The 13,560-nt window shown below is 36.7% G+C and overlaps 1 protein-coding gene across 1 annotated transcript; it reads left to right on the top strand.

Annotated features, from left to right (window-relative positions):
• Window positions 1–833: 833 nt before the first annotated feature.
• Window positions 834–8,509, top strand: LOC308689681 (uncharacterized protein). Its single transcript, XM_081363519.1, has 3 exons — window positions 834–923; window positions 1,485–1,904; window positions 7,228–8,509. Exons 2-3 carry the CDS (start codon window positions 1,544–1,546, stop codon window positions 7,857–7,859), a joined length of 993 nt encoding a protein of 330 aa, XP_081219645.1. The 5' UTR covers window positions 834–923; window positions 1,485–1,543; the 3' UTR covers window positions 7,860–8,509.
• Window positions 8,510–13,560: the final 5,051 nt, after the last annotated feature.

The following is a 13,560-nucleotide window of genomic DNA, read 5'->3' as shown; positions in this document are numbered from 1 at the left end:
TATTTATTGAAGTATTTAACTGTTCGAGAGGGAAATGGCCTGTGGGAAGAAACTGAACTGTGTCTACTGTAGATGTTCAGTTCAGTGGTTCTTAAACTGGGGGTATGTGAGGTGACAGAAGGGTCGAAAGGAAAAATGAGAGGTATTAGCCTAATATTAAGTGATGTTCATTTTAAACACAGTATAATTGTCAGTATTTTTTGCAACAAAATAGTAAACCACTAAACGAAAGCCATAGCAGTGTTTGTTTACAGCTATGGTTGTGTAGCTGTTTTTTTTTCTGATCAGTCCATATTTAGTGCATGAATGGATACGCACAGAGTTCTCCTCATTTGTAAGTCGCTTTGGACAAAAGCGTCTGCTGAATGATTAAATGTAAATGAAATAACACCTGATTAGTCCTATGGCTTTATCTGCTGTACAATCATCGACTGCAGCAAGGCCAATTTAAGTTTTATTTTTATACAAATATTTAATAAAATTCATTTCTAATAACTTTACAAAACATTTAAGGTCTTTCTAACAATATTTTATTTATGACAATAATTACTTCTGACTTGATGACAACACACTGCAAGTGTCTGCTTTCAAATGAGACCATACTTATGCTTGTAGTGCAAAGGCTTCATGAACTGTTAATATATGTTAACTGTTAACTAACTTCTATATATGTTTCAATATTGGCACATGCATGAACTTGAATATTTAAATATTTCACCCAATTCCTAATATATATATATATATATATATATATATATATATATATATATATATATATATATATATATATATATATATATATATATATATATAGTGATTGTAGACAGCAGAGTGTGGGAAAAGGACTTTTATTTTGGTGTAGGTATATGACGTCATAAGGCCGCGCCGCGCTCCTGCATCTGTTAAGATTCGGCTGAAGAAAGGTTTGTGTTTTTAAGCATTTTACTGTTTAAATTGATACAAACCTTTCAGGCAGTTTTATAGCTTTACATGTAGGATAGCTTAATTATTAAATTTAACATTGTAATTTATAGCTGTCAGCTCTCTAATCACTCTCGCAGTACTTTGTCATTCGGCCTGTGCAGCATATGATCAAAGCTATTAGATGACTAATATAAGATAATATACGGTTTGGAATTACATTAGGGTGAGGAATATAATATAAGACCATCTCTGTTATGATAAGAGAAACTCAACCGACTCTTGAGTTGAATCAATTGTTTTGCAAAATGATTCAGTGATTCGAATCACCGCATGCTGACGTCACCAGCTGCTCAAAACAGTGTAAATGAACGAGATACAACTAACTAAAAATTTTCGTATAGTATTAAAAAGTGTAGTATTAAATATAATCATTTAAGTCCATTAATTCTCACTCTGACTGACCAGTAAACTGAACTACTGAGCTAGATCTGATTGAGACACACTCAGAGATTTAGTTTGGATTTATTTTTCTTTCTGTTAATTATTCTCATTTTAAACAGGACAAACAAAGAAAAACTCCTGGTGAAGCGACAGATCCATGTGACACATTGTAATAAAGATGGCGTTTATTAAAGAGGAGAGTGAAGACATGAGGATTGAAGAAACATTCAGTGTGAAACAAGAAGAAACTGAGCAACAAACAAAGATGACATTTATTAAAGAGGAGAGTGAAGACATAAAGATGGTGTTTATTAAAGAGGAGAGTGAAGACGTGAAGATTGAAGAAACATTTGGTGTGAAACATGAAACTGAGGAACAAACAAAGATGACATTTATTAAAGAGGAGAGTGAAGACATAAAGATGGTGTTTGTTAAAGAGGAGAGTGAAGACATAAAGATGGTGTTTGTTAAAGAGGATAGTGAAGACGTGAAGATTGAAGAAACATTGACTGCGAAACAAGAAGCTGAGGAACAAACAGGTCAGTTTCATTCTCAAAGCTGATCTCTGTCATTTGATCCCTATTAAAATGTCCAGCTCTACAGATCTGAATGATATTATTGATTTATTATTATTATCACGAAAATCTGACTTTTCTGTGTTTAAGTGCTTTAATCAGGTCCCCGTTGCATCTACCAACCCATAAAACGTAAAAAGTGAAACCCCTAGTGCTGTAATCAACCAAAGAAAATATGCATTCCAGGGGGTGGAATAAAAAACGTTAGATTAATTACTGCTGTGCAGTTCTGGGTAGCCTTGTCCGCCTTAATGAATTATAAATAAACATAAAAAACTAGTAGGCTACCATGCAGTATATTACACCGTGTCCTAACTACACGCGACGCGATAAGATTCCAGCGACAGGCAGTGTGTCTGTCCACACTAGACGCGATGCGACTGTGAGATGCCACAACGTCAATCAAAAATCACAGCCAATCAGAACAGTGTGTGGGCGGAGTCTCGCGGCAAGTGCACATCACTAGAGAGTAATCTTGACAGCACTCACAAGAAAATGGATAAGTAGCTACATAATCAAATTCACAAATATTACACCATTTAAAAAATACATAGGCTACTGAGTTACTAAAACAGTCTTTGTCAAAATAATACACTTGTTTGTTCACAGTTTTAATGTTCATGTTTCCATTTGTTTAATTTCAAGATCTGAGGTGAATTATATCCATTGTTGCTTTTGCAGCTTTTACAAGAGTCATTTATCTCGCCGGTATAATAGCAACAGCGGGGGGTTGCTATTATACCGCCCACAAAGTTACTTATGTTTCGCGTTAGATACTTGCGTTTCAGATCGTTAAAATAGGGCCCTATCTTCCCAAAAGTGGCTGCCCAGCAAAGTCACCCCATGGTCAGACCGTGCAATGCCAGGAGAAATCACAAAACACCCAAGAGCTAGACTCCACAGGCCTCAGTTAGCATGTTTAATGCTTTAGTTCAATTAGAAAAATACTGAACAAGTATGGAATGTTTGGAAGGGTTACCAGGAGAAAGCTTCTCTCTAAAAAGAACATGGCAGTACGGCTTAGGTTTGCAAAGTTACATCTCAACAAACAAGACTTTTGGAAAATTAGGTCACATTCACTAATAACTGTGGATTATTTTGTATTCAATTCAAAAGACACTACTGGTATTTTAAACAAATACTGCTTTGGATGTTGGTTATTTTTATATCATTGCTTTGTTTTACTCTTGTGGTGTTCTGCGGTGCTCTCTCACTAGCATCTTTGAGTGTTTTGCTTTTAGGTTTGGTTGATGGTTGATGGTTAATTTCACCTACCAGTGATGTTTAGACCATTGTGATTGGTCATTCCAAAGTTATAACAAACATATTCTGCTTGCTCCCTGACAATAATATTGCCCATTTTCTTTTAATAAATAATTACATGTAATTACTGTGTGATGAGCTTTTTGTCTGATGGTTGAGCTGGAAGTTTGAATGTTTATTTTCCCACTTGTTTCTTTCTTTCTTTCTTTCTTTCTTTTTTGTTGTTGTTGTTGTTGTTGTTGTTGTTGTTGTTGTTGTTGTATTTTGACCCCTTAACCTGTTAACCTTTGCCAGTGCGCCCGCGCACTGAAGCGTTTTTTTTTTTTATTTAGTTCAAATTTACTATCAGATTTAATGTTATGCCTTGACAAACTATACATCATTAAAAAGATATAATACTCAAGTTTCAGTATTTGACCACTATTGTATTCTGAGAAACTTATAGCGACAGTTATTTCTAAATTTCTGTCAGGAGTTATGAAATGAAAAAATGAGTCGATACCTTTAATATGAATTATGCGCGTCAGCCGCTTTCATTCATAAAAAAACTCCCGTGCTGTCGTCATGACAGCGATACACAAAACAACGTCCCTCAGGGCTTTTAGCTCAAAAATGTGCAGATTTGGAGAAATATTGATAGATTCTCATAGGTTTACATCAGATTTCTATTGACAGGAATAATATTTATTGAATTTATACCCAAATGCGTCGATGTAATCTTTATGAGCGTTTGGCACTCTCATTTACTGGGTTTTCAATTCATACCAGAAGCCTGAGGGCGCTATAAGCACAATAATAACCCATATATGGGACATGAAGAAGAGCCATAATCATGTGACATTCCAGGACGTCACTGATACCAGAGATACACACAAAGCTAACAAGAGATAGCGCTGTATCATGCAGATACAGATATTTTGAAGACAATAAACATGATTGCAATGATATTCGAGTGTTTTTCAAGCCATGCCAGGTATTTTAATAATAACAGATTATATGTATAATGTAATGCTAATCTATAGACCATCATTGTGCAGAATATGATCAAATAGTATATTTTCTGTCAGATTTTTTTTATCTGATGTCAAATTAGATCACAGAAGATTATTTAAAACACTTCACTTGCGTTTTAAAGTAAGTTTGAAGCACAAACATGGTTTTAATCTCATAAATTGTCATGTATTGATGGTGTGCTAAGCTAACATGCTAGCTAGCTCTTGGTGCTTCTATCTTGAAAAAAATGAACTAAATACAGAGTTTTAGACTTATCATCTTCAGATTTTAAACATAAAATGTTTAGACATGTGGCTTTAGCTGTAGTGCATTTCTAGATTGCTACAGGGTCAACTTCAATTTTATTTTCATGAAGATGTTTCATAAAAATAAATTTCTAATAACTTTACAAAACTTTAAAGCTATTTATAAAAAAAAAATCATTATGACAATAATTAATTCTACATTTACAATAAACTGCCAGGTGTCAGCTTTCAAATGAGATCATACTTGTGCTTTTAGTGCAAAGGGTTCATGAACTGTATCTGTTTCAGTGTGGGTATGTCATTTCTGGGGATTTTTCAAAAGTGGGCTTGCAGCTTAACAGGTTAAACAGGGGTCTTCAACCCTGCTCCTTGAGAGCTACCATCCTGCAGAGTTTAGCTCCAAAATTTAACCAGCTAATCAAGATGTACCAAGGTATAACAAGTAGGTGTTTTAGAGTAGGGTTGAAATTGAAGAATGTAGAAAGGTTGCCCTCCAGAAGCCCTAGAAGATCAGTCTATAATTAATCAGATCATCTTAGTCAAACTGTTTTTTATTTGTTTGTTTTCATAAATGGTTTAACAGCCGGCTTGATATTTTTGAGACATGCCCTAAAGCAAGTGAAGAGTTAGCAACAATGAGAAGTCTTCTCAGATTACATGTGAAACCCCTTATAGTAGCTTAGTGGGTATAGGACAGGGTCCGAAATGAACACCCGCCAAGCGCCAAATGCGGGTAGATTTTCCGTTTGGCGAGTATATCTCAAAAGGCTATCCGCCACAGTGGCGGGTGAATGTTCATACCAAAATAATAAAATTGTCAGCGCGCACGCGCTCTTCTGCCTCCGAGCAGAGAGAGAGAGAGAGAGAGCGAGAGCGCGCGCAAGTGAGTGAGTGAGTGAGTGAGTGAGTGAGTGAGTGAGTGAGTCCCAGCCGCGCGCGCGCGCACTCACTATTCAGAGCGGACAAGCGTCAAGCTTTCCTGTACTTTTTGACAGAGCTTCTATGCAGCTCAAGTCGGCGGCAGTGTGTACGTACAGTTAACGCTCTATCTGTTGACGGCGCTGAGGAAAAAGGATATGTGAAGCTCCCGCCACTGGAAGAAGCGGTCGCCCCAAAAAAGCCGTGCAGAGTGTCTTCAGCACTCGCGGATCGTGCATACTCCGCCGCTGGCCAGGCTGCTTCTGCTTTAAGTTACATATTGGCCGTTCTTTTCTCGATAAAATTAGTTTTCTCATAGCGTTTGCAACGCAATACTCGTTCCCTTATCTCTCAGGGAACCGAGGTTACGTAAGTAACTTAACCGAGGACGTTCTGCCTTCCCTTCCACATGAGTCAGGAAACAAAACTGACAAAAAAAAAAAAAATTATTTCACCCCAATGATAGTAATATTTCATATAATTTGATCAATATATATAGTTTTTTTTTGTTTGTTTTTTAAACTCCAGCAAGATTGTTTTTTTTATTATACATTTCAAATTTTGCTCTGGACAATTTTTTACATTTGTATTCAACATAATTTGCCTACCTTATAATCTCAATTAAAAGTACTTGAATGAATGTATATGTGACAAAAAAAGGCTGTTTATTATTTTGGCCGGTAAAAAATATGCTTGGCTGGTGGATTTTTTCATCTACCAGTCCCCGTGGCAGGTGAGCCAAAAAGTTAATTTCGGACCCTGGTATAGGATCTAGTTGTATGTTGTATGCAGGGTTGGGGAGTAACGGAATACATGTAACGGCGTTATGTAATCAGAATACAAAAATCCAGTAACTGTAATCCGTTACAGTTACGTAAAAAAACGTAGTAATCAGATTATAGTTACATTTTGAAAAAAGGGGGAATACTTTCAGGATTACAATGGTTTCATTTATAACTAAATAAATCAGTAGTTTGGCATAATAACACTATATTAAGCGTGGCTTGATTATAGTTCCTGGTTCTGTTGCCAGTAATGACTAACGTGTGCCACCCGCTGGTGCATGCGCAAATAACAGCTTTCTACAAGCTCCTCAGACGCAGATTGAATCACTGCTGCTAGTAGAAACGATGCTGTCCGCGGGTAAATTTGTTTTTATTCATGGAAATTCTGCTGCTATTTTGTAGAAATTAGGAGAGTAGCTTTTTTAGAACCCAAAATGTCCTTTCTTAATCTTTTCTCGCGTAACGGGATGTTCGCTGTCTAGGTAACTTAACGTAGGGGAACTCCCACTGCCAACGCCCCAAGTTCAGTCAGGCAAATTAAGAAAGATCACGGCTTTAGCCAACATGTAGGCCTATTTTAAAATAAACTAATATGTAGATTGTGTAAAAATTTTAAATGTTGTGTTTTTATTTTTTAGTTAAAAATTTGTGGAAAAATAAAACAAAATAATCTGTAATACCATACATTAGCCACTAGATGTCTGTATAGCTCTTTACATAAATATATATTCAGGCCTGTGTGTATATTTTGAAAATATTGTACACTGGACCAAATTTTTAATTAATAAAAGTTTTTTTATTATTATTTTTTATAATATTTCTTCTTGCTTGACTTTATTTATATACGTGACCTTGAAGTAATCCAAAAGTAATCAGTTACATTACTTTAATATTATAGTACTTGGATTACATTACTAAATACTTTTTTTATGAAGTAATTTGTAACTGTAACGGAATACATTTTTAAAGTAACCCTCCCAAGCCTGGTTGTATGTATGTTTTGATGTGTGTTGCTTTGTGTCATTAAAGTGGGGTTAATTAACTTGTATTTGTCTTTTTTAGACCTGATGGCACTGAAAGAGGAGACTGAAGTACTCAATGAAACTGAAGAGAAAGATCAATATGAGAATCCTAATGATTTCATAACTGGAGAAAAATCTTTCAGTTGCTCACAAGCTGAAAAGACTAGAAGTCCCTTCATCTGCCAACAGTGTGGAAAGAGATTCACTCATAAAGGAAACCTTAAATCCCACATGAGAGTTCACACTGGAGAGAGGCCTTTCACATGTCCTGAGTGTGGAAAGGGTTTCAATCAAAAAGGACACCTTAAACTCCACATTAGAACTCACACTGGAGAGAAACCCTACACCTGCGAACAATGTGGGAAAAGTTTCAATGAAAAAGGAAACTTTCTGAGGCACATGAGAAATTACACTGGAGAGAAGGCTTATGAAGTCCACAAGGTTTTCACCTGCCATCAGTGTGGAAACAGATTCACTCATAAAGGAAGCCTTAATGTCCACATGAGAATTCACACTGGAGAGAAGCCTTTCACCTGCCAACAGTGTGGAAAGAGTTTTTATCAAAGCGGACACCTTAAACGCCACTTCAAGAGGTGTCTGGAGAGAAACCCTACTTGTGCTTTCAGTGTGGAAATGGTTTCAATCAAACAGGACACCTTTGAGACCACTTAAGAATTCACACTGGAGAGAAGCTTTTGACCTGCCAACAGAGTGGAAAAAATTAATCCTTAACAGGCACATGAACATTCACACTGAAGAAGCCGTCAGTGAGTGTCGTCACTGTGAAAAGATGTTTAGATATAAAGAAACACTAGTACCACATGAGGATTCATGTATGAGAGAACTGATTTATGTCATCAGTGTGGAATGAGCTTCACAGACATTAATCATCTTAGGAATCAGGTGATGTCAAATTGATTTCTAACAATTTTTTTTTTAATAATGTGTACTGTATATGATCGATGTATCGCTTTGATGTATCACTTTTATATTGTTTTTCCTTTTGTATTCAAAATATTCACAAACTTGCTTACCATGTCAACAACTATCTGATATTCCGATTCTCAAATACGTGCAAGTGAGTGTGTTTTATTGTTTAAAACCTTTTATAAATAATTTTGATCTTGATCTATAATGTAAGATGGGCGCCACCATGTTTCTTTGTGCCGTGGGTCCTGTCAGTCGGGTTTACAACACATGAATTCATCAGTTTTTCCCGAAACACATGTAAGTGGCCGGTGATCTGGGAGAAAAATCGAGTAAACTTTATAGCTACTTGCACTATGTGTGTGTCTGATATGAATAAAACACGTCGGCAAATTATATTTGAATAGATTGTTATTGCTGCTTCCATAGACATCAGCGTGTTTTTTTACAAACACCAAATGTACTCAGGGGCACAGAAATAACGGAGGCAGAGCACCATGATTTTTTAACGGAGGCAGAGCACCAAAAATTGAGACTGAGCTTGAACTTTCTCATGCCCCCTATCTTTTGACAGTGAGAAAGCACCACTAGACACACAACTGGAACTCATAAACATCTAGTGTGACAGTACTTTGAAGTAGGGCTGCACGATGTATCGTTTTATCATCGCGATGTGCGCATCCACTCACGATGTGCGATGTCAAGAATAGGTATCATAGTTGATCGTGATTCATGATCCGTACGGGTCAGCTGCTCCCCGCCTGCTATATGCAGTTTCATGTGTTTTTAAGTCCTGTCAGTTTAAACATCAAGCGCAAGAAGTTTATGCACTGTGTTTTGTTATTGAATGATTCAGCATTTTGAACTAATCGTTTTAATGAATGACTCAATTATTAATTTATTAATAGTCACTTGCCGCCACCTATTGGTTTATTGTATAAAGGTAGATTGATTTTATTTGTTTATTTTTTGTTTAAACATTAATCTCATAAAATTATTTATTACAGTTGTAATTTTGCAGTGTAAATTAATTAATTTGATTGATAACAGCTGTTTTTACTAAAACTGAATTTGATCAAATGTAAGAATTTGACATGAAAGATAACGCATATATTTAGGGGTTTAAAACATTGTCCTTTATAAAGGTGAATTACGCCCTGGTGTAAAAATCACAAATATGCAGATTTAAGTATGTAAAAGCTGATGAGAATATTCCTTCAAAATAAATTATATTTACTTATGATACACACCATTTAAAATGTTGAAACATAATTATGTCATTAAAAATGTATTATAACATTATTATAAAAACTTCCTTATGTGTTATTTAAATGGAAGTAGCTTACAAATAAATAATTTATAATCTTTAATATTAGAATGATGTACCAACTGGGGTTCCTTGGAGAAAGCTGAGTAGTAGGGCTTACCATCCTCCTTTTCCCGGACTTGTCCGGCGGGCGAGATCGTTCAAAATGTCTGGGATTCAGCTTTTGCCTTCTGCGGTCGCCATTCATTGTTTAAATGCACACCTCTTGTTTCAATCTAACTGAATTAATTCCGATTGGTGAATCTGAATGTAGTGTTTACATGAACGCTAAACAAGTGATCGGTTGATGTGCGTTTTAACATTACTAAGAAAATTCCCGCACCTCCGTGAGAGATACGAGACCGTCTCAGTAATGACGCCACCGGCCTCGTGCCGTTCTCCCGCGGCCGTCAGCCTCGTCCTGCTCGCCACAGTAAACATGATGAATGGCGACTGTAGAACGCAAAAGCCGAATCCCGGACATTTTGGGCGATCTCGAAATCCCAGGAAGACTCGTCTCGGAGACTCACTGGTAGCATAACCTTGTTGTTTTCAACTGTGCTCTCTAACCGGTAGGCGTGGCCTCTTAGGGCAGCGAAGCAAGTGCATTCTGGGAGTTGTTGTCGTTCATCCACATAAGCCAAAAATACATTTTCTGGCTTTTCTCAGTCTAGAAAGCTCCAAATTAAAAAAATTCTTCACATTTCTTCTACATAAATGACTAATTTTAAATACACATTCATCTTTCCAGAGGTGAAGTATCCCTTTAATCAATATGGAATCAAATTGTGTCAATAAATGTTTATTTTTTAATTTTTTACTTGAAGCAAATGTCTTGAAGCGAAATTTTTTTTTTGTCAGAATGCACCAGAATGCTTAATTTACATGTTAAAATCATAAAAAATGTATCATGGGGGATGATGCCCCAGACCCCCCTACAACAAATTACTTCGTCAACATGTCACTTCTTTCACCACTTGTGAGTTTGCAGGTCTGTGTATAGAATCACATGAAGACACAGGAGTAAACAAAATAGTCTTTAATAGTATATCCAATGCGTAGGCACACAGGAGATAACTGGAATAGCATAACACAACCACAAAGCATTAACAAAACTGGACAAATAACTGAACTAAGTGGAGGAGTGTAAATACAGAGTATGGGTATGTGGTAACACTTTACTTGAAGGGGTGTGCATAAGACTGACATGACACCGTCATAATTATGACATGACAACATGTCATGAATATGAAGGAGGTTTTATGCATGTTTATGACAAATGTCATTAAGTGTCATTAGCTCAATTATGACATTTTTAATGCAAATATGACATTGTGTGAGATGTCTTTGTTATGGCAACTTGACTTTACTAAGGCAACACAACCTGTCATTAATATGTCATAATTATGACATAGCAGATTAATTATCAAACTTAAGAAACCACTTAGCTTTAGGGGTTAACATTTCATTAAACTGTCATGTGGTTGGTTTTGACATTGGCTGTCATGAAGCCATTATAACATTTTTATGACAAATTAAATTTGTACCACTGTAGTTGAGGTCAAGAAAAACATTCATGACACAGTTATAATGGCCTCATGACAGCCAATGTCAAAACCAATCACCTGAAAGTTTAATGTAATGTTAACCCATAAAGCTAAGTGGTTTCTTAAGTTTGATAGTTAATCTGCTATGTCATGTTTATGACAATTAATGTTGTCTTGGTAATGTCAAGTTGTCATGACAAAGACACTGACAGGTTATGATGTATTGGTTTATGTCAAGTTGTCATAACAAAGACATCTCAAACAATGTCACATTTGCATTAAAAATGTCATAATTGAGCGAATGACACTTAATGACAGCTGTCATAAACATGCATAAGACCTCCTTCATATTTATGAAATCTGTCATGTCATGATTGTGAAGGTGTCATGTCAGTCTTATGCACACCCCTTCAAGTAAAGTGTTACCGGGTATGTTTACATGACAACTATGTACAAAAAAACCTACTTTTTTTTTGTACAGATGACAACGTTATTAAAACAATCCCCGTTCATACTGATCTGCGAAAATGACTAAAATGCTGTATTATGCATAGTTAGCAATGTCAGTTAATATTGATATATACCATTAATTCTGAAGAATGAATTGTGCTTTTCTATACGCCAGTTCACAGTGACATACACATTCTTCTACAGAGCAGACTTGTGCCAAACTATAGTATAATCAGACTAAACACGTAATACACATGAGCACGTCGTCACAGTTTTCAAAGATTTACAGTTTTCAAAGATTTGTATTTTGGTTGTTTACACAGAGACGATAATGGTTAATATTTAAAGTAGAACAATGTGATTTTTCAAACAAAACAAAAAACCATGAAAAACAAGAATTCAGCTTGATTTTTCATTTTTCAAAGCACATTCAGAGCTTTTCAGAGATACGACAACAACTTCTCCTTGGGCTTTAAAAATGACTGACATTAAAGGGATAGTTCATCCAAAAATGAAAATTAGCCCATGATTTACTCACCCTGAAGCCATCCTATGTGTATATGACATTCTTCTTTCAGACAGATACAATCAGAGTTATATTAAAAATGTCCTGGCTTTATTAAGGAGTGAATGGCTGTATGTCTTTGGAAGTCCATAAAAGCGCATATTTTAATGATTAAAGTGCTCAACAGGCTCGATCACAAGTGTGCATCGCATTATGTTATTTTGCTACTGGATCAATGCAAAACTTGGTAGGCGATAGCATAATTCATAGATCTGCAGTATGTAAAAGTGATCCGCAGGGTGTCACTTGCCTTGTGTCGCCACTTGAACAACTACGTGTGCATGCCAAGCATAAATGTACAAAACACAAACAGTCAAAAATTCTATGCCATTGCGGGTTTCCCTGATGTACTCGGCTGCACTGATGGGACACAAATCAGGATAAAAGCACCCACAGTGGATGAGAATGCTTTTGTGAATAGGAAGGGCTTTCATTCACTAAACACCCAAGTCATCTGTGACCCAAGTTTGTTTTTCTTAAACTGCGTTGCTAGATGGCCAGGTTCAAAGCACGACAGCATCATCCTAAGAAGATCAAACATCTTTGAAAATTTTGATTCTGGGGAGTATAGTGGCATTCTGCTGGGGGATTCTGCCTACCCACTTAAAAAGTGGCTGATGACACCATACTTAAACCCTTCCACACAAGCAGAGGAAAAATTCAATTCTGCACATACAAAACACAGGTAACGGTGGAAAGAAGTATTTGTGTTTTAAAAAGGTGGTCATGTCTCCATGGGGGTATGGCAGCATATTTCAATTTGTTTGATTGTTTATTTTATCAGTTTAGGCCAGTGGTTCTCAACCTTTTTTGAACAAACGCCCCCCTGACCTCTTCATGATCCTCTTAATGCCCCCCTCCCCTGAAACAAACTGAAACTGAAACAAAAGTTGCTTATTTTATTTAACCAACATGCAAAAGCATGTGTTTGGGGAAAAAAAGCAAAAACACATGGATTGTTTGAAAGGTATTGCAAATGTATTTATTTAAAATTCAAACAAATTCAGGCTCTCACACACTTTTTTAAGATTAACCAATCAAGTGGCTTCAAATTTGAATAGCCGACGAACAAAGATGACAACAGCTCGGCCACCTGAACTGAACCGAAGAAAAAACGACAGGTGCAAACAACAACGACATACAGCCACCGTAATTAATTACGGTCATTAGTGTGAGCCCTGAGCTTGGTGACTGGCAGACAACTTTGTAACGTCAGGACACAAGGATGTCAGCTTGAGCCGAAGTGCGCCTGAGGTAACCAAATTGAGACGGCTCCGGTACTTCGTCTGCATCTGCAAAGCTTGACTGAACCCCTGCTCAACAAGGTATGACGTCGGAAAAGCAAGGAGCAGAAGACGAATCCTCTTCCACAAAAGAGGGAAACGCTGACAATGCGTGGCCCACATGACACGCCAGCCACAAGCCCGAAAGGTTGCCTTGGCCTCCTCATCATTTTGGAGGTCGATGAGAGTTTCCTGAATTTCGGCCTCACTCCTGGACACATCCACTTGAAATGGCTCCATCACCCATTCAGGGACGTCCAATTAATCGAGGTCCCTGAAACGGATCTCCATGTCC

Source organism: Scardinius erythrophthalmus, assembly GCF_964197995.2.
Source record: "Scardinius erythrophthalmus genome assembly, chromosome: 4".
In the NCBI taxonomy this organism is placed as follows: domain Eukaryota; kingdom Metazoa; phylum Chordata; class Actinopteri; order Cypriniformes; family Leuciscidae; genus Scardinius; species Scardinius erythrophthalmus.
This window is presented reverse-complemented; position numbering and strand designations above follow the sequence as displayed.